Consider the following 21,755-nt stretch of genomic DNA (forward strand, 5'->3'; position numbering starts at 1 on the left):
GTGCTCTTCTGGACAGAGATCTCTGATGTTGTTCCTGGAATTTGCTGGTCAGCCGCTCGCCTGGCTGGGGAGTCACTACACCTTTTCCTCCAAGGCCAAATAGACTTGATTAACACCAGTATGCTAAAAGAGATTAAAGAAGTCCTTGTGTGTTTAAACAAGGGGGTCTTCATTTTGTCTTTTGATTCCAACATCAGCAGCATTTTGTCAACATGCTCTTCTATTAAGAGACTGTTACTCTTTCACTTTTTGCACTCATATCATCTTAAGTAACATCTAATCCTTTTGGCATATGTTAATATAAAGAAGTGCAATTTCATCAGTATGTTTTCTTTCACATTATAAAGAAATGATACTCTTCGCTAACCATCACTGGGTTATAATAATATGTAATTTTATGTATAACACTGAAAAGGGTTCTTTTACGTTGCGTTTTATTATTTACTTTTGTGTATGACAAGCTACAAGTTTTCTCTGTCGGTCAGTAGCAAGCTCCCCCCACCCCGGGCTTCATAAAGTTGAGGTAACTTCATTAGAAGAGTGGCTGGAGAGAAACACTTTCCTAAATGACCTCATTGACTCTCTGGCCAGCTACTCTGGTTTGTACCACACCAAGGTAAAAACCCAGTGGTGCATGTTACAATGAAAGAAAAGCAACTAACTTCCTGAAAAACAGTGTAGTCATGTATTCTGTGCATGACTTACTCTACACTGTAACATGTTTTAGTACTCGATTATGATTATTATTACTAGGCAGTTTTCGTACCCATGAAGCTAAGCTGGTGTACTGTGTGTTATCAATCTGAGTGTCTTAAAGTCAAATTGCCGACAGTTCCGGGGACTAAATTCTACTGAAGTGTGTCTGAGGAAGTGTGCCACGGTTCATCCTCTTTCCTGTCGAAAAAACTGTCGTATATAAATAACGGTTATGAATTTGATAAACTGTAGCTTTATTCATTCACATACCAGACTATGAATATAGCCCTTGACACAGACGGTGTTTCAGCGTGACTTTTCCATTCTGCTCCCATTCGCAAACCTAACTTCAGGCTCATGTTCCAACTATCCTTTTCCCCAAGGAACTTGAACGCAACGCTACAACAGAAGGGCGAGTTGTGCGCATGCTCGCAGGTTTTACGTTATTAGAAGCTATACAGAAGCGTGTACCTATTCGTTAATGGGGAGTCGTCATCTAGTTAGGTAGATATCGAAGTGGTTTTGTGGCACGTCCGTGTCAGTGTTTACTGGATAAAGACCGGCGGCATTCATGTACTGACAGATATTTAAGTTACCGTAAAGCTGTTTGCGTGTCGCTGGAAGAAGGGACGATGTCGGCAAATAAAACAAAGAAGGTCAAAATGGCTACTAAATCTTGTCCTGAATGCGACCAACAGGTAAGAAAATACATCTTTAATATTTAGGGGTGTGTTACTGATTGCGTTTCGTTTTATTGATGCCAATCATGGCAGCCTACGGTGGTTTCCAGCTCTAGAGACGGAAACGGGGTTCAGTGGAAGCCCCGGTGATCATGATGTTTCTCAAACGGCTCAGCTGGTAGACGTTGATTTTCCGTTCGGCAGAGAGAGCGTCGGTATCTATGTCCGTCTTCACGGTTGTGGCTTTGTGACTTTGTGTGTATAAAACAGACGGACATATGATCACATATTTGCGTTAGTAATGTAAGGGACTGGTTCAAAAGTTCAGTAAATGAGTTGGGCTACAGTAGCGCATTTTCATTACCGTACCTCAGTTACGTGTGATCTTCACTGAGTATTTCGATTGGTTAAAGATAAAAATAAAAAAATCAGCCCTTTGGCTTTGTGAGCATCTCTTCCTGGAACTACGGTAATGGTGCTGGATCACAATGGACTCTTCAAATTAAAGCCAACAGTGGGTCGACTGCAACAAGTCTACATCAGTAATGCGCATGGTTAGTTACACAGTTCGACCCTGTCCTCACACTACCACCACACACAAGCACGTGTTACTGCTAGTGATGTGCGATACCACTGATTTCCTTTCCGATCCGATACCAAGTAAAATTCAGGGTGGTATCGACGATACTGATCCGATACCGATACTCTGTACAAAAACTTAATGTTTCATTGCATTTCATAATACAATATATAATTGTATTATGTAATTGTAATAATAACATAACCATATTGCTTCATAATGATTAGAGGACATCAAACAACTTGTTTTTATTGCTTAATAATGCAGAATAATCATATAGAAATAAATAAAAAACCTGAAGTTGTGCACTATTTGAGCATGTTGCCTGCCTGCAGCACTAAAGGACTCCGCGAGAGACGTCTGTCTCGCCCTAGCAGCACCTGTCCCTGTCCTCCTCTTCAGTTCGCCTCAACATAAGCTCGTCATATTCTGTGATGTGATTTACTCCGAGGTGTTTGACGAGGTCAGTGGTGTTGCCACAACACCTCACTGTCTTGCCACATATATCACAAACCGCGTCTTGGCTGTTTGTAGAGGTAAAACACCTCCACACATGACTCCGTTTGCGCTCAGCCATTGTTGTGAGTGTGCACGCCAGGGGCTGCGACACATTTATACAGCCGTATTTCGCATATGACTATGAAAGGCGTAAGAGGAAGTAGTTCCTTCCAAATTAGACAATCCGAATGGTATGGTTTCTTTCCACTGCGTTCCTTTTAATGGAAAAACTACAAATTTACCCCAGAGTACTAAAATATCGATATTATAATATGAGAATCGATTCTAGAACATAAATTGCTGGTATCGGAAGAATCGATATTTCAGTATCGATCCGCACACCACTAGTTACTGCGTTTCTTTCTTTTCATTAGCTGTGCGTCTGGCTTACTCTTCTGACCCTGTGAATAAATCCGTTGAAAATAGTTCTGCTCAGCAGTAAAACTGCTGCTGGTAAGATGTAGATGTTACACTTAGGCTATAAAAATATGAAGTGGGTGTAGTACAAATGCCAGCATTTTATCACTGTTTAATTAAATATTCCGAAAAGCAGTTGTAAACAACATGTGCATGGTTTTGCAAAATTTTAACTTTATACCAAATGCTGTTGCTATTTGTAGTTTGAAAAACTGTAGATGAGTCATTAGTTTTTCTTTCTTGTTCACTGAAAGAAATCTGTCCGTTTTGTGCTTGAAAAAGTGCATTATAGTCAGCTTCAGTGTCTGAAGCTCCTCCTCAATGGTTCATAGGAACCATACCTGTAGATACCATCCATTCACCTTTTCTGCTTCCCACAAAGACATGGCGAGTGGAATCAAAGATCTCAAATTTGGACTCATCAGACCAAAGCACAGATTTCCACTGGTCTAATGTTTATTGGCTCAATCTATTTTGCTTGTTGCTTTTCCTTAGTAGTGGTTTCTTAGCAGCTATTTGACCACAAAGGCCTGATTTGCACAGCATCTGCTGAACAGTTTATATAGAGATGTGTCTGCTACTGGAATTCGGTGTAGCATTTATCTGGGCTCTAATCTGAGGTGCTGTTAACTTGTGATTTCTGATACTGGTGACTCGGATGAATTTATCCTCAGCAGTAGGGCTGCCACAAACGATTATTTTGATAGTCAACTAGTCACCGATTATTTTTGCGATTAGTCGACTAATCAGATCATCATCCATTGGACGTAAAACGTACAGCTTATTGCACCAGCAGCATCTGCTCTTATATAACTATCATTAGCTTACAGCTTTAAGTGTTTAAGGTTTGTGCTAACTAAAAATAAAGACAAGATGATAGTTTATTAAATTTTAATGAAATTTGCAGATTGTTTCGGTGAAGTTTAATAAACTCCTTGCTATCTAAAATATTACAGGACACCGGAGTAAATTCTCGAGCATCTCACACTTCTGATAATCAGCTGTCTGCTTGATGTTTATTCAGCTGTGTAAAAACTATAACTTTAATCTCAGCCAAACCGATTTACTCAGGAACAAATAAAACACTGAAAAAAGCCAAACAACATTTTTAAGTTATCTAAGTGACTTTTATGTTTAACCTGAGTAGTGAAAGACGGCGGTGGGTTTGAAAACGATTTGCCGGGAGTCCGGTGTTCTCACGGCTCTAGTGAGCCTTGCCCCCGGCTCGCTATCGAGCTAGTGGGTAACAGACGTCTCCGAAAACGTCGGAGCGCTTTTAAAAATATGTGGTGTCCTGATAAACTGAGCAGACATTTGAGGTTTACACAGCTACATTCTCGCCTGAACTTATGTTAAACATTTATTTTGTGACCCAGAAATAATAATAAGAGTAATATTAAAACTAACTAGCTGCCGCCATTGTTGGAAACTGAGCAGGGAAGCGCTATGAATTCTGGGACGCTGCTTCTTCTTCTTCGGGGTTTAACGGCAGCTGGCATCCTTGTACATGCAGTGCTGCCATCTTCTGTTTCAGCCCGTTATTACACTCTTAAATCCTACTACTTATTCCTGCGTCTTTTGTGATCTTACAAAGCTTCAAACGACGCGTCGACTATTAAATCAGTCGTCGACGATTTTGATAGTCGACTAATCGTGGCAGCCCTACTCAGCAGCAGAGGTGACTTATGTTCTTCCTTTCCTGGGGCGGTCCTCATGTGAGCCAGTTTCATCATAGCACTTGATGGTTTTTGCGACTGCACTCGTTGACACATTCAAAGTTTTAGCAATTTTCCAGACTGACTGACTTTCAGTTCATAAAGTAACGATTGACTGTTTTTTCTCTTTACTTAGCTGATTGTTTTTTTTGCCATTACATGAACACTGACAAGACACACGTGTAATGTGAAAATCATTTCAGGTGACTACATCATGAAGCTCATTGAGAGAAGGCCAAGAGTGTACAAAGCAATAATCAAAGCAAAGGGAGGCTATTAAGAATCTAAAATGTAAAACATGTTTTGTGTCATTTCACACACATTTGTTTACTACATAATTCCATATGTGTTCATTCATAGTTTTCATGCCTTCAGTGAGATTATAAAATGTAAATAGTCATGAAACTGGAGAAAAAACATTAAATTAAAAGGTATGTCCAAAAACTTTGACTAGTAGAATATGAAGGCAGATCCAAAGAGAGCCAACATCTCTACTGTTGGTGTGTGAATTACAATGTTGCTCTGCAGTTGTGCTGAAAGAAACTACAACTTTCTCATGAAAACTCTTGCCAGACTGTACATTTAATGTGCAAATAGAGCTTCACCAGCACAGTGCATTAAGGGACTGTCGTTCATGCAAATGCCAGCTGGTGATGGAATATGAAGAGATGGCCAAAACCAAAAGCAAAGTTGTCGACATTAAAAACTCATGTTGGTGAGCTGCTGTATTGTAAAAGACGCAACGGCCCATGTGACTGGGATGGAAGCAGCACAAAGGGGCTGAGCTCGCAGGCTTTTGGTGTCTGCTAGAGGAAGGAAAAACATCGCCTTCAACAACATTTTGGTAAATATGTTGGTGTGATCACAGCATCATCTTACTGGGAGGTTATAATTATAACGCATTCACATGTTGCAGTTGCATGTCATAGGGCTGTTGCTATGGTAGATAACATAAAGGTAGTCTGTCGGCCTCAATTTAACAACAGACGTTCTCTGCAGACAGTGTCAAAACATGTGAGTCTTAAACCTGCCTTCTCCTCTAACGCCATCAGATGGTTGCAAAAGGACTTTCGGTCCCATCAGATTGTATGGGAAATTACTTTTTGACTTTACTATGTAAACACTGCTAAGTTCATGGACTCAGTCACAGGTTTTGGGTGATACTGAATAAAAGTTTATTTCAGAATACTGTGTTTACTGAGACTAAAAGCGAAAGCTAAGAAGTGAAATTGAAAAATCAGCTATTTGACCTGTTGCACCTTTCAATCGGGATGGGGTTGTTTGCGGCACACGACTACTTCCTTTCAAATAAACACTGAAGGCTGTTTGACCTTTTTAAATAATTTGGGTAGTCAGCAGACATTTAGAGATGTAAGTCTATTAGGGGTGGGCGATATAAACGATATACGATAGAAACGATATAAATTTGGCCAACGATAGAGATTTTGACTATATCGCTCTATCGTGATAGCGCATGTTGATGATGTCATCAAGCTGCGCCTGTTTTGGTCGAAAGTATCGCAGCGGCTAAAACCATTATCATCTGCAAATTATGCCCGGCGACAGTCACAGCAAAGAGATGAAGCACTTTTGAAATATGGGGAAAGCCAAAAACTGCGCTTCCTCCACTTCCGTAACATTGATTCATTAATGTTGAATTCTCTCACAGCTGCTCTGTTCCCATGTTGTTGCAGTATATTAATGACTAACCTCGTATTGTGGATGAATGATCTCAGTTGTTCTCCTGACTGAAGTTTGGCCCGTGTATAGCATCCTGCTATGTGATTGCATTTGTCCCTGACCACCAGAATCCCTCACGTTAACTTTTATCGAGTGGAAAAAAGTTAGCGTTCATCCTCCAGCTTCACTGTGCTAATGTTATGCTAACATAGCTGTGTCGCTAGCAATCACGTAGCACAACATTATATACCAGGTAGTCCAACTTCAGTAACCCTACAAACGTCACTGCTGTTTAGTTTTCTGTCTTCATTTATGTTGGAAGTGGTAGCAGAGCTGTACGTTTTACTTAGTTTCAAAAATCTCTCAATCAGAACATGGTATGAAATGTTTAGGTGGAAACTAGCGAGCTAACTTCCTGCTAACTTCTAACTCCATTAAATTTAATAAATTCTGTTTTCATGGATGTAAAACTTAATTGTTAGACCCGATAAAGCAGCAACGCTGATGATTTTATTAAAGATGAAAGAATTTAGACCGTGTTCGTTTGACTTTGGGACCTGAAGTGGACGGAGTTTTGGACCCAGATTACTCCGCGAAGCTCCTCACTATGGCAGCCGTAATGCTGACAATCCATCAAAACATTTTTAACAGATTTCTGCAGCCAAAATCGGTTTGAGGTCAGTAAGCACAACCAGAATTCATACATAAGGCATACTCGATTTTTGAGAAAATTCCGCTTTATAGTGCGGAAAATACGTTATACAGAAGAAAATAATATATCGCAATATATATCGTTACCGCACGTGCTTCAAATTATATCACAATATGGATTTTAGGCCATATCGCCCAGCCCTAAAGTCTATTATATCAAAATTTGGTCACTGTAGTCCAAACTAAGAAAATTCAAAACAATGTTTCCACATACTCATTCAAACTGTACTTTTTCTACTCATATTAATATGGAGCATGAACATTTTTCTTGTAAAACAAAGGGGGGCCTAGCAAAAAAAGTTTGGGAACCGCTGACCTAACCCCACTAACTGCATGTCTTTGGACTGTGGGGGGAAGCTGAGAGAACCCACACAAACATGGAGCGAACATGCAAACGCCACACAGAAAGGCCCCGATCAGATGGAGAAGTCAAAGTCCTTCTCGATGTTACTGTTGCTTCTCACTGTGAAGCAATAGTAATCAGTGCGGCACCGTGCTGTTCATCTAAATGATATTAAATAAACAAAGAAACTCAGCCGGAAAATAATTGAAATTTTGACAAATTGCATGCAGTTTTTTTTCTTTAAATTGTAATTGTGAACAGTTTGTTGGTTAAAAGGCAATAATAACAATAATCCATCCATCCATTTATATAATAGTAATATAATAATTTATTTTTATTATTGTTGTAGTAGTAGTTTGTCATTTGATGATTATCATTATTATTATTATTAGTATTCATTTTAAAGACTTGTTTAAATTCCTTAAAAATCAGTGCTTTGTTCGTACACATTGGTCAGGGGGACGTCTACACTTGTTTGTAGAGCACAAACCAGTTCATGGCTAAAAATATTGATAAATCAGTATAGCTGCTGCTGTATAAAATGTTTATACTGGACTGGTTCTTACACAATAAAATATAGCCTTTATCCACTGAGCACTCAAACATACAACTTGCATCATTCACATCTATTCATGCGCCTAAGCTGTCGTGCCGTATTCCTTTGAGAGAGAAGAGTCTTATCTTTTGGTAACCCTTCCAAACAAGTCATACTTGTTCAGTCTGTTTCTAACTCATGAACCTTTAACATGCTAAGTGAGATCTACACTGTCCAGTGAAAAACATTGACATCAGTGAAACTTAAGTGGACCCTAGTGGGCTTGCAGATGTAGAAAATACAATCAAACCTTTGGCTAAAGTCTTCTGCAAGTAATGAGTCATAGTGCGCAATGGTTATGATCCATTTAGTGCTAAAAATGGCATGATTTAGTGGATATCTTAATTCACTCCATTGAAGTTTATCATGTCATTTATTTGGAATGAATCTGCCCTGTGTTAGCGTTGATCCTTGAGATATGTGTCAGACATGGAGAATTCTGAGAGTGTGTCAGATTGTCTGCTGCAGGCTTTGTGCAGCTAAAACAGGAATCCACCTTGTGGAAATGATGTGGTGATGTTTTAACAGTAATGTTTCTTATTTCTCACTCTTTCTAGATTCCAGTGGCGTGCAAGTCCTGCCCATGTGGTTATGTGTTTATTAGCAGGAAACTCCTTAATGCAAAGTTAAATGAGCGCTCTTCCCCAGCCATAGCAGGTAAGTTGGGAGTTGGTGAGTTGAAGTGCCTCTGCTGTTAGAACACTATTGTTTAATTTCGAGTGTTATTACCGCCTGTTTCCAAAAGTTTTGAGAATGTGTGTAAACCAAAGATAAAAACCTACAGCCAATTTGGAACCACCAGTTATTCCAACATGCATGTTTTTGGATTGCACAAAGAAGCTAAAGAACAAGTAGTGCTGTAGGTTAAAGAAAAATGTGAAAAAATAAAGTGACATGATTTGCATGGTGCTGGATTTTCGCTGCTCTTTGATTTAAAGACCAGTCTGACCCAAACTGCATTTGTACATATATATATCAGAATCAGAAAGGGTTTTATTGCCAAATGTTGAGCAGGTTTACAACATTAGGAAATTGCTGCGGTACTTAGTGCAAACGTACTGTCATATAACGCTTAAATAGACATAAGAATAAGAATTAAAAGTGCTAAGTAGACAGATATATACATGAGTGCAGGTGGTGATCAGTGCAAACATGGAATGATGCAGTGAACACAGCGTAGGGTCATGTGTTAGTGGTGGGAACAGTCATATGGTTATTGTTCATGAGTCCAACAGCAGAGGGGAAGAAACTGTTCTTATGGCGAGAGGTTCTGGTGCGAATGGACCGGAGCCTCCTGCCTGAGGGGAGCAGGTCAAACAGACTGTGTCCAGGGTGAGAAGGGTCAGCTGAGATCCGAGCTGCACGCCCCAGTGTCCTGGAGGTGTCCAGGTCCTGCAGAGATGGGAGTCTGCAGCCAATCACCTTCTCAGCAGAGCGCACAACACGCTGCAGTCTCTGTTTGTCCCTGATAGTGGCTCCAGCGTACCACACGGTGATGGAGGAGGTGAGGATGGACTCGATGATTGCGGTGTAGAATTGCATCATCGTCCGTGTTGGCAGGTTGAATTTCTTCAGCTGCCTCAGGAAGTACATCCTCTGCTGGGCTTTCTTAATGACGGAGGTGATGGTGGGCTCCCACTTCAGGTCCTGGGTGATGGTGGTACCCAGGAAGCGGAATGAGTCCACAGAGGTGATGAGGGTGTCAGTCAGATGGGGGGAGTGGGGCTGTGTGCTTCCTGAAGTCCACAATAATCTCCACTGTCTTCTGGGCATTCAGCACCAGGTTGTTGTGGCTGCACCAGGACACCAGACGTTCAACCTCCCTCCTGTAGGCAGACTCGTCCCCGTCCGAGATGAGTCCAATAACGGTGGAGTCATCTGCAAACTTGATTAGCTTGACAGGCTGGTGGGTGGAGGTGCAGCAGTTGGTGTACAGGGAGAAGAGCAGAGGAGAAAGAACACAGCCCTGAGGGGAGCCGGTGCTGATGGTCCGGGAGTCCGAGACGTTCTTTCCCAGCCTCACGTCAGGAAGTCGGTGATCCACCGGCAGATGGGATCAGGCACATTCATCTGGGAAAGCTTGCCTTGGAGATGGTCTGGAAGGATGGTGTTGAAGGCAGAGCTGAAGTCCACAAACAGGATCCTGGTGTAGGTTCCTGGGGAGTCCAGATGCTGCAGGATGAAGTGCAGAGCCATGTTGATAGCATCATCTACAGACCTGTTGGCTCTGTATGCAAACTGCAGGGGGTCCAGGAGGGGGGCCGTGAGGGTCTTGAGGTAGGAGAGAACCAGGCGCTCAAATGACTTCATGACCACAGATGTCAGAGCCACAGGTCTGTAGTCATTTAGTCCAGTGATCCTTGGTTTCTTGGGGACAGGGATTATGGTGGAGGACTTGAAGCAGGCAGGCACATGACAAGCCTGCAGTGAGGAGTTGAAAATGCCAGAAAACACTGGGGCCAGCTCGTGTGCACAGTGTCTGAGGGTGGCAGGAGACACACCGTCTGGGCCGGGAGCTTTCCGAGCATTCAGACTCTTAAACTGCTTCCTCACACCTGCTTCATGAATATGAAGAGTTGTGGTGGGAGGAGGTGGTGTGAAATCCTCCTTGGTGTGGGGTGAGGAGGGGGGTGTTGTAGGTGAAGTGTTTGATGGTGGTGATGGCTCTATGGAGGGGGGAGAGGTGGGGGAATGAGTGTCCAAAGTGTCTCTATTGTTGGGGCCGTTGGAGGTGTGAAGGCTGCCTGATGGCTCGTCAAAACGGCAGTAAAAGTCGTTAAGGGTGTTGGCCAAGAGCAAGTCATCAGTGGAGTGGGGGGTTTTAGGCTTGTAGTTGGTGATATTCCTAAAACTTCTTTAGTGAACCTGTACTTGGCCTCTCTGTAGCAGTCCCTGTCTCCGCTTCTGAACGCCTTTCTCTTTTCCAGCCACAGCTTTTTGAGTTTAGGAGTAAATCAGGGTTTGTCATTGTTATAACTCACCCTGGTGCGTGATGGCACAATGCTGTCCTCACAGAAGTGGATATAGGAGGTGACAGTGTCCGTAAACTCGTCCAAGCTGTTAGAAGCAGCCTTCATTGCGTCCCAGTCTGTAGACTCCAAACACGTGCGAAGCTCCTCCACAGCCTCGTTGCTCCACAGTTTTTTAGTCCTCACGACAGGTTTGGAGAGCTTCAGCCTCTGTCTGTAAGCGGGGATCAGGTGGATCATGACGTGGTCAGAAAGTCCGAGTGTGTGTGTGTGTGTGTGTGTGTGTGTGTGTGTGTGTGTGTATGTATGTGTATATATATATATATATACACACACACACACACACACACACACACACACACACACACACACACACATATATATATATACACACACACACACACACACACACACACACACACACACACACATATATATATATACACACACACACACACACACACACACACACACATATATATATATACACACACACACACACACACACACACACACATATATATGTATGTATATGTATATATATGTATATGTACATATATGTGTATATATATGTATATATATGTATATGTGTATGTATATATGTATATATATATATGTAACAGTTTAAGGGAGTTAAACTGTTACTTAAAAAGTCATCTCTTGACCCAGTGGTCTTAGCTAAAAATTCTTGAAAGAGTAGTTGTTAAACAGTAGATGCAGATGACTGCTCTGTTCATCTGCAGAGGAATGGTTTATTTGAAGAGTTTCAGTCAGGTTTCAGAGCTCATCACAGCACAGAAACAGCTTTAGTGAAGGTTACAAATGATCTTCTTATGGCCTCTGACAGTGGACTCATCTCTGTGCTTGTCCTGCTAGACCTCAGTGCAGCGTTCGATACTGTCGACCATAATATTTTATTATAGCAATCAGAGTATGCAAATTACATTAAATGTAAATGGAGAGTCCTCTTCACACACTGAGGTTAATTATGGAGTTCCACAGGGTTCAGTGCTAGGACCAATTCTGTTTACATTATACATGCTTCTCTTAGGCAGCATCATCAGAAGGCATTGCATACATTTTTAACTTTCTGTCTACTATCTGATTGGCCTCCTGGTTTGTGGGAAAGACCTTGGAAGCCCAGAAATACAAAATATTTTAGCCCCTTATACTGCCCATACACAGAAACCGTGTGATTGTGAAAACATGAATGAAATGTTAAAAATTGGAGACCTTGCAGGGCTCGCAAAATTTCAAAATCCCTGGTAGCCCTTCGGGCAGGGACTCTTCAGTTTTTGGTAGCCCAAAATAAATTTAAGTAGCCCGAATAAAAAAGAGAGCAATTTTTTGATTGATGTTTTGTTTCCTGTTTTGTTTCCTTTACAATATTATATATTAAAGTATAATATTGTAAAGGAAACAAAACATTAATCAAAAAATTGTAAGAACTGTGTAGGACATGAATCAGTCTGTGTCAGATCCTGAATTTGAAATTTCCACTGAAGTCACAGGAAAGAGGCAAGTGAAACCAAGATCGAGGCCATTTGCTGTTTGAAGTTTGCAAAGACTGCTAAATTGTGCCAGTGGTAGTTCACTCTTTGCAACATAGTAGCTGTTCTAAACAGATTTTTCAGGTTTATTTTTAGTATGTTATTTGCAATTGGTGTTTGTTCTGGGAAAGATATTGCAGACTGAGCAATAATGCATTTCTTGCATTTCTCATGGGTTCTAATGGGGTCTTTCTTAAAATGACTGGTCCCAGTAACAAAGGCGCTTGTCGACTCAGAAATCGAGGGAAAACCAACAACACACCCGGCAGAACATCATGTTATTTACACGGGTGCACATAAGTGGTCCGCATGTGCGCATTTGCTGTCAAAATAAAAGACGCGCACAAGATAAGAAGTTGCAACGCGCGTTTGCGTCCATATAAACGGCAGTGTTTTTGTCCGCTAGAGTGGGATTTTCACGGCACATTCTGCACCACATCTCTGTGCGTTCATCATTTGTTTGAAGCCAGCTCACCTCCTGCAACCACTTTTCCGAGAATACGCGCTTCTTTTGTGGTTCGGACTCCTTCTGACATTTCTTTGGAGGTGGAGGAAAACCAAAGTAATTGCTTAAAGGAGCTTCTTCGACATCTTTAAGAGTTCTAAACAAATGTCTGTCCTCCTCCAGAAAATCTTATGTACGCAAACACGCGTTGCAACTTCTTATCTTGTGCGCGTTTTTTATTTTGACAGCGAATGCGCACCTGCGGACCACTTATGTGCAGCCCTGGTTATTATTTAGCTCGTCATATTGCAGCCACAGAAATTCTTTTGTCCATGAAACCATAAAGCTGCACTTTCTTTTTTGCCTTATAGTCTGATTTGTCATAACCTTTCCGTTTTGTGGTAAGCTTTTCTTTGGCTGTCACTTCTTCACGCTGACCTGTTTTATTTGACTCAGCAGAACTAAAATATATATCCTGCTGCTTTTACACAGGCACTCACATAACGCTCAGCGATTCTCTGCGCGATCAACCTCTCACATGTTTAAGCTGCGGGAGATTCCACTTGTCATGTTTGCATAGTAAGCTAACGATTGATAAGACGATGTCAGAGGAATTGGTGCGCAAATTATCGTCACTCACCAATCAGTGCTGTCGCTCTCTATACACAGTTCGTGCGATTGCAAAGTGAAAGCAAAAAAAACAAGCAAATTCAAACGAAATTTCCGAAAGAATGCAAAAGCATTGACATATATTTTCCCTTCCTACGATAGCCCGACGGGCAGGGCAGAGATAGATTTTGGTAGCCCGACTGGAAAAATCGCTAGCCCCGGGACGTCGGGCTAGCGATTTTGCGAGCCCTGCCTTGCTCAAAAAACAAAAGAGAGAAAACAACAAAAAAACAAAGCTGCTTTTGGTAACAAGGATTTGGGTGGAAGTCTGAACAACACCCCCCTGAACAGATGGCTAAACAGCATGTGGTATTTGTAATCCTTGCTTTAGACAAGCTGGACTTTAGGCGGAGGAGGACTGAGCGCATTCGCAGAGAGAGAATTGAGTGCCCTCTAACCAATGACATGGAGAACAGGAGGAGACCCCGGGCTAACAGCCAATCAGATCCCATACGAAGAGGACGAGGCAGACCAAAAACAGTGGGGCTGAAGAAACAGGAAGAGGAGAAAGGTAAAATAAGTCATATTCACAGATGCATTTTGTGGCACTGATGTTTTTTTTGTTTGCTCATTTTAGGGACCTTTTTTTTAGTTTTGCCTTTGTTGTGTTGTCACAGTACAAATAGACAGGAGGACAAAAGAAATGAGCAGGAACTCACTAAATAAAGTGGCTATACAAACTATGGAATAATATCTATTAAATTACAAATGCATCCAATGAAAATGGGGGAAACGGCGAGGTTAGATCTAGACTACCTGGCGCTTTGATATTGCCTTCTAGAGCTCAGTCTGCCCGTGACAGGAAAACCAGCATTGCCACAAACTTAAATTACACAATAATTAAAAAACCCTCATCTTTTTATAATTTGCAACACTTTCCTGAAATAAACATACATGGAAATACATACTTACGATGGTATTTACAACTGAATATTTGGTGTGAGCACCTTTATTGTTCAGCACATCCTGAACACTCTGAGGCAGTTTTCTGTCATTTCTTTAAGTAGTCTTCAGGAAGTGGAAGCTCTCCAGGCTTCTTATAAGTAAGTAAAGATACAGTTTCAAACTGGTCCTTTGTTAAGTTGTCTGATATGCAGACACAGCACTGCACACCACTTTTTATATTCAAATGATTTATGTCCATGTTAAGCAGCTTAACAGACAAAGAAATATCATGATCAGAAAGAAAATATAAAGTAAGGAGGGGTGGATGTTACTGTGTATTAGCAAGGACTTGTTTGCACATCTTGCACTGATTCTGGGTTGACTATGCAAATCTGCAAAAGCAGAATGAAATAAATTGCCTTTGAGTTGTGTTGTGGAAAATTTAACAATAACCTGCAACACACCCAGTGAGCTTGATTTGAAGTGGGTTTAATAAACACATTGCAATGTGGAGAGAGCATCCCAGTGAAACCCCAGGGCCATCTGTGAGTTGTGGCCTTACATCTGACATACAGAGACACAGACAAAGAACATTCCACATTATTTATTTGTAAAAATGTTTGGGATCATGTCTGATTTGTGTTGGTCTTTCACGTGGAATTCCAATAACATTGATCCATGTTTGTGGCTATAATGTGACAAAATGTGGGAAAGTTCAAGGGGGCTGAATACTTTTGCAAGCCACAGTAGATCTTGCCACTCTATCTATGCAGTGTACTGCACTCTTCACTGGTGTAGGGCCATCAGCCCATTTAAAAGGTGTAAAACATCTTTACTGACCCCACATCAGTGATTGGGGAAACTAAAACAATCACATTTAACTCTGGAAGAACAACCTCCTTCTTTAGGTGCTTCCAGCATGTTTGAGGCCGATCAAAATCCCTCAATGAAATGTGATGAACCCAAATCCTATCTTTACGGTGTCACACAATCTTTCGAAGTTCTGTACACATGTCAAAAGAAACCACAACTGCTGTTATTTTTATGTTTCCTCAGACAATGAGGACCTAATGCACTTACGCATCAGGAACTGACATGAGAGAAAATCAGTCTAGCTTCCCTACAAAATGAGCACAAGTTGCTGTAAAACCTGCATGCTACAACTACTCCAGTCACTTTCACTCATGCTCAGGACTCTAACAGAGTTTGTGATGTTCAGAGAGTCATGTAAATGCATATCATTTGTAAAATGATTAGAAACGTCACACCAACGACCACCTTAACCCAAAAACACGGAATTTTTTCAGGTAAAACTGCCTGACTGTTTAATCAGGTGTCATCTGCATTCATTCGCTGATCCCTGTTGGGTGGCACCGAGTCTGCTCTGCAGTCGCTGAGTTGGAGCTTGGCATGCTCTTGTTGGAGGAGGGCGCTCTTTTCACCCCTCACTCTCTCGTTCCAACGCAGCTTTATGGCTATTGTTGTGGTTCTGGGAGCTTCTCATGATGACTAGTAGGGCCCCAAACCGCACGACCTTTGACCTCAACCACTGCCTGGGCTGTCAGCCATGCCAGGATTGGTCCCTACTTCTCGCTGGGTCTCTGAAGACTTCTCAGGAGATTCCACCCTTGGGATGATTTCTTCCAGCAGTACTCTGGCTGCTGCACCTCTATCTCCTCACTAGAAGGAAAAACTTCTAACCATTTAGAAAACATATCAACCAACATCAATCCACATTTTCCTTTCAGTTTAGTGAACTTCACTTATAGGTTATCAAAACCTCATCTGAACATGGGTGTACCACCTGTTTAGGTTTAATACCTGTACATAACCTGTTAGCCCCACAAATCACAGTAAAAATCATGGAAAACATAGAAAACATCATTTCATGTTAATTCTGGAATCCCCCTTTTTGACACATGGTCTCTCCCATGAGTCAACTCATCAGAACTAGGAGAATCACAAAAGAAAAGGGTAGTTAGGTCATTTCTCAGGCAACATCAGGGCTTCTCCTCTGGAGTAATTTCGCTCCAGCCCTGTAACCCTGTGTTAGAGAATAAAATCAGCATTAATGTCATGTTTAGTGGGTCTAACTCTTGGCTCTGCCTGGAGCCTGCATCCACACCACGATTACCTAGAAACCAAAATCAGTGAGTAAATACAAACTTCACACTTGCAAACAGCTGTAGGTTATAAGAGTAATAAGGCATCCCACACCACAGACACATGCGCGTGTGCCATGCGCAGTTTATTTCCCCAGATCATTAAAAACACTACTGTTACCATGGATCATCCCATGTGTTTAATCAAAACTACTGTAACCAGTGACTTGTCTTAAGTAATGTCACTCACTTGTTTTAAAGACTATGGGCTCAACACCTTAAAAGGAATAATGAGCCCCACACTAAGATGTTCTGCAATCACTGGAAAACCTGCTTCATTTCACTCATGTCCTCCTGTGTGAAGCCAAAACCCTGAGAGGAAAAACATTAGCCAGTGTCCTCGCAGGTCGGGCCTGGATCAACAGATTCCAGAGGTGCTGCTGTAAATCATGCGGTCAACCCTCCTTTTCTGTGAAAGGAGGGATACTGATCTTAACACAGTATGTGTTTCACATTAAATACACAATTTCCCTCTGTAACATTTAACATTTTCCAACAATACAGTGTGTTACTGTAACCAACAAGCAGCCAGTAAAACACAGTTTCCTTCACACAAAATCAGTAACACAGAAAAGCAGGTAAAGGGTTAAGACTGCAAGGCCTCACACACACTCATGTGAACCTACAGTCCCCCCTCCTCTGGTGTCTGTCATCCTCCTGCTCCTGCAAAAACAAGCAAACAAAAACACATGCATCCACCCTTTTTCACTGTTTGGGGTGGATTAGGCATTAGAAGTGACTAATCCTAAAACAGCTACAGTTCTCAATTTCAAGTCAGTCACACTTAGTCCACATCACCAGTCCAGCCACAGTCCATTCACATGCATTCATACCAATCACATGCATTCAGCGTCCTAGGTAGATGTACTTCTCCTAAACCAATCTGGAGAAGCTCACCTTGTATTTGCTCTCCGTAAATATTTTATAGCGCTTTTACTTCCAATCTTGCAGCCTGCTTAAAGAAAGCTGATTATTAAATCATCAACACACAAAATATCCCAGGTGGATGATACCTGGCAGGTTTTTTTCTAAGTCCATTTACGTCCACTGTGAGCGACCATCTTTGAACAGAGGCGGGGCTTACGACACCAACTGTCTGCCATCTATAATCCAGTTCTGAGATCCTTCCCAGACGTCTTAACGCCCACTCACATCCTGGGCCATCCGACCTCAGGAAATCACATGATAAGGTGGGGCCAGGTTTCACAATGAGCTCACCTGAAACCCTGGCTGATTGGGACCCACACCCACTTTCACACCTTGGCTCAGGCGATTAGAGGATCATCAGGGGTCCTTTGTCCCTCTGTGGGGGGATACTCCCACTAGGTTTATATCTGGGACTCTCCACCATTTGACCTTAGAACTGAAGAAGCTTCTCGGATGAGAGGTGAAACGTCTTCAAGCAACTTAAAGAAGTCCAGACGCTTTTCTTTCCAAGCTCCTTAGACTACGATGACCTGGATGACTGAGAACCTTCACAGACAAAACAACCCAAACCTAACTGGCAGAATCAGCCTGGTACTAAAACAAAACCCCAAAATCTGCCAGAAGAATCACAGGAACAGTTTTGCTTTCAGGCGAAACAACAGGCTGTAGGGGTGAGAACCTGCCATGCAGAGCTGCAGTCACTGCTTCTGGCTTTAATTAATAACTGATGCTTACATGGTCTGAAATCAGACTTAAGAGTCACTACCTCTGTTCATGTTCCCCACATCATATTTACTGGTTGCCCACAAGTGCTCCAGAATATCACACAATGCTGGAAAGTCTGGGGCCAACCAGCATAGATCCACCTGCTAAATACAGAGAAACTTCCCCCCTTTTTTATTAGCAGCTGCACAGTTCACACAACACTAATGTTCACCATTAAACGCTTCCTAAACACTTCATATCAATGTTTTATCACTGGAACGTGTATTTCTTCCCCAGGTCTGTGCTTTGTCACTCATTTTTCATTTTCACAGACCCAATCATTTCATTTAGCTTTTCTCCTTTTGTTTCCTCCAAAAGTAAACGTGTAACATGTCGTCATGTATTTCACAAAACAAGTTTGTTCTTATGTATTCAGAGGTGTGTATCTGGGTGCAAGCTTCACCCACACATCAGAAACAGGAAACTCAACCCTTCTACATCTTATTCACTTGTTTTATAATCCAGCGTCTTTCCCTGATCTCGTAACAATCAACTAATTTGCATATCAGCTCATAACCCACTAAGCTGACAGGACAGCAGAGATGCATGTTCAACAAAAGAGAATTTGCCTCATACAGTAAATTACTTGTGCTGCGCCAATCAAGCAGAAAGCATCTCACAATTTACTATATATATGTGGATACACTCAGCAATGATAACAAGTGTCTGTTAAATTTACACTATTTTAACACTGATGAGAGATAACAAGCTGATCTTCATTGCATGTGTGCGTTAGCAGGCAGGCTGTGTGCAGTGGAGCTGCAGATTCAGCAGGGCATGTCCTCAAAGCTGCCTTTCCTTCACATTTCTCTCTTTATGTGCGTTTGTGTGCGTTTTATTTTTACCGTTGTTGCGATCCTACGGACTGTTTCTCTGCCCCCACAAGCAGCCGGCCACAGTTTCCCAACCCAATCTTCATGTGCTCTCACATTGTCAACAACAGCCTTCATTTTTCCTCCCTGCTCTCTTCTCTCCACTTCTCACAGCTGCTGTGTCTCTCCCACCTCTGCAGCAGTCCACGGTTGTGGCGTGTCAGAGGCCCAGTGGGCCGTTCCTCTTCAGCTTTGCCTTTTGTCTTTCACTCTTTTCAGTCTCCGTCTTTGCCATTTCAGCTCCCAGTATGGCAAATGTGAAACTCAGTCTTCTCAAGTCCGTTCACACACAGTGATGTCGCTGGTGAACCTCTCAGCTTGTGATCAGGAGCGCCTGCTTGCATCCATGATGGCATTCGTACATACTGCTACATGCTGCTGAACCCTTCAGGGTTTAGGGCAGTGCTGCTGTCTGTTCACCTTGTTGACTCTTGAAGTCGACGCCGTTGCTCTCGAACTGCATTTTGTCTTCAGGGAGAGATTGATCGTCCTCGAAGCTTGTTCTTCAGTGTAAGATCTACCTGAAGGTGAAGCTGTGAAATATTCAGCCAAAACACGGCTGGTGTGGTTCCAGTTATGTTAATCTATCATTTTGCTCCGGCCGCTGAGCTTGTGGAGGACGCTGATCCAGTTCTGCAGCCACCTGTACCAACACACATATATTTAATATCGTTTTCATCACTGCTCAATAACACTTTGCCTCTTATTCTTCTATCCATCACTCTCTGTTGCACACACACTTCTCTTCACTGCATTCCTCTTCTACAGCTTCAACACACTTCATACTGCATGTGTTCTTTCCCATATTTCTGAAAGAAAAAAAATCATACAATCAAAACCTGGATTTCCCCGGACCACCCGAGGGGATCCTCCTACGGCCTCACTGCTGGGCTCAGCTTTGTGGACAAGCGCGTTCACCGTCCGGCCTTTTCTTTCTGGTCCAACAGTGTTAAACACCATAAACTAAGGACAGAGTCCTTCCCACAACAGTCCTGAAATCAGGCGTCGTATTCCTGAGGTTTCCCTCCCAGTGGTCCATCCAAAACAAAAAATAAACTACAAATAAAAAAACTCTTATCCCTGTCAGCATCTCTTTCTATCACACGACCATCTTCCACACACTTGGAGTTTTCAACCAGACCACGTAGAGGAAAGCCTCCCACGGCTCCAGTGGCCGTGTTGCTGAGCTCAGCTTCCTTTGTACGAACAAGGGCCTCTGACCTCGTTTTCTGCTTGGCCGTCACCTAAAGATGTACATCCCTGATAAGCAGAAGGAGTCTCACTATCTGTTTAACGTCTCTCATTACAACGGCCTCACTGTGTTAACGTTCCACATGCATGTAAACTAGTGACAGGAGAGCTCTTATTATAGTAAAGTGATATTACTATAACTAATGTGATGTGATTAAATATGTGATTAATGGAAAAAGAAATCTGCCAGCACAGTTGTCTTTAGAGCAAAATGCTTTTGAATCTGTATGTGGGCCTTTTATTATGTGCACATGCTCCATTTGCAAAAGACAATTTGGTTTTCAAACACAAGCAATGTATTTATTTACGAACAATTTCTGAAGTAACAGGTGTATACTGAATATGGCCTTACAGTACAGATTGCTCTAGAATTTGCAGATACTGTTACGGTACTATGAGTCTGAGACTGCAGATACCTGAAACTATAGCCAGTGTTGTTAAGTACTTATTGCCGTGTGTGTGTGTGTGTGTGTGTGTGTGTGTGTTCACAGACAAACAGGAGAAGGAGGTGGACATATACGCGAGTCTCTCTGATGAGAAGGCCTTTGTGTTTTCTGTGGCATTGGCTGAGATCAACCGCAAGATCCTGGCACAGAGACTTATCTTGTGAATCAACTCCAGAGTAACTAAGAAAACGGATGACCAAAGAGACCAGAGACCTCTCTGGAGCTGAACCTGGCTGTATTTCACTTGGATTACGAGACACAGTTCATGAAACTGCAAAGTCTTATCTCGTCATGGCGAGAAGGATTTGTGTTGGAATATCAGTTGTAACAACCATGGATCAGAAGACTTTTCCATGAAATCAAAGAGAGGAAGAGCGTATATGTTATCGTATTCAAAATAAATGGACTGTTATGAAATGATCTTTACTGGAATGACCATGAAAAGACTACATTTGCATACACGAGATTTAAAGCAAACTGTCAGTAATTAGTGCTTTGCACAGTGCTCACCATATTTTATATAATGTTAGGAATCTTCTGTAGCCATGCTTCACATGAGTTTCACAATGCCTACAATGTGGATGGACTAAAAACTGCAGTCAGCTCACCCCAGTGTTCAGCTCTCCTGGAGGAAGGTGGATGTTTCTGAGGCAGAGACGTAGCACTAATGTTGCTTTTCAAATCTGTCCAACTTTGATTCCTTCTGTTGTTTTTGATTGCTATTGGTGGAATGGCTTTTGATGTCCACAGTGAAGCATGAATCTGTTTGATTACTTTATAAAAATGTATTAAAGACAGTCAACCCAAACATTTGACATGTAGTTGGGACTCAAATGTGCTTGTTTATCTTTTCTAACTTTTGGTTATAACTGCTGATCCCATTTCATATGTCAAACCTT

The 21,755-nt window shown here is 42.0% G+C and overlaps 1 protein-coding gene across 1 annotated transcript; it reads left to right on the top strand.

Annotated features, from left to right (window-relative positions):
* Positions 1-1,099: 1,099 nt before the first annotated feature.
* Positions 1,100-21,690, top strand: c1h16orf87 (chromosome 1 C16orf87 homolog). The gene is made up of 4 exons (XM_084923746.1): positions 1,100-1,394; positions 8,473-8,572; positions 13,880-14,059; positions 20,902-21,690. Exons 1-4 carry the CDS (start codon positions 1,329-1,331, stop codon positions 21,018-21,020), a joined length of 465 nt encoding a protein of 154 aa, XP_084779872.1. The 5' UTR covers positions 1,100-1,328; the 3' UTR covers positions 21,021-21,690.
* Positions 21,691-21,755: the final 65 nt, after the last annotated feature.

This window comes from Perissodus microlepis, chromosome 1 (genome assembly GCF_051167445.1).
Source record: "Perissodus microlepis isolate ML-2025 ecotype Zambia chromosome 1, ASM5116744v1, whole genome shotgun sequence".
Taxonomy (NCBI): Eukaryota; Metazoa; Chordata; class Actinopteri; order Cichliformes; family Cichlidae; genus Perissodus; species Perissodus microlepis.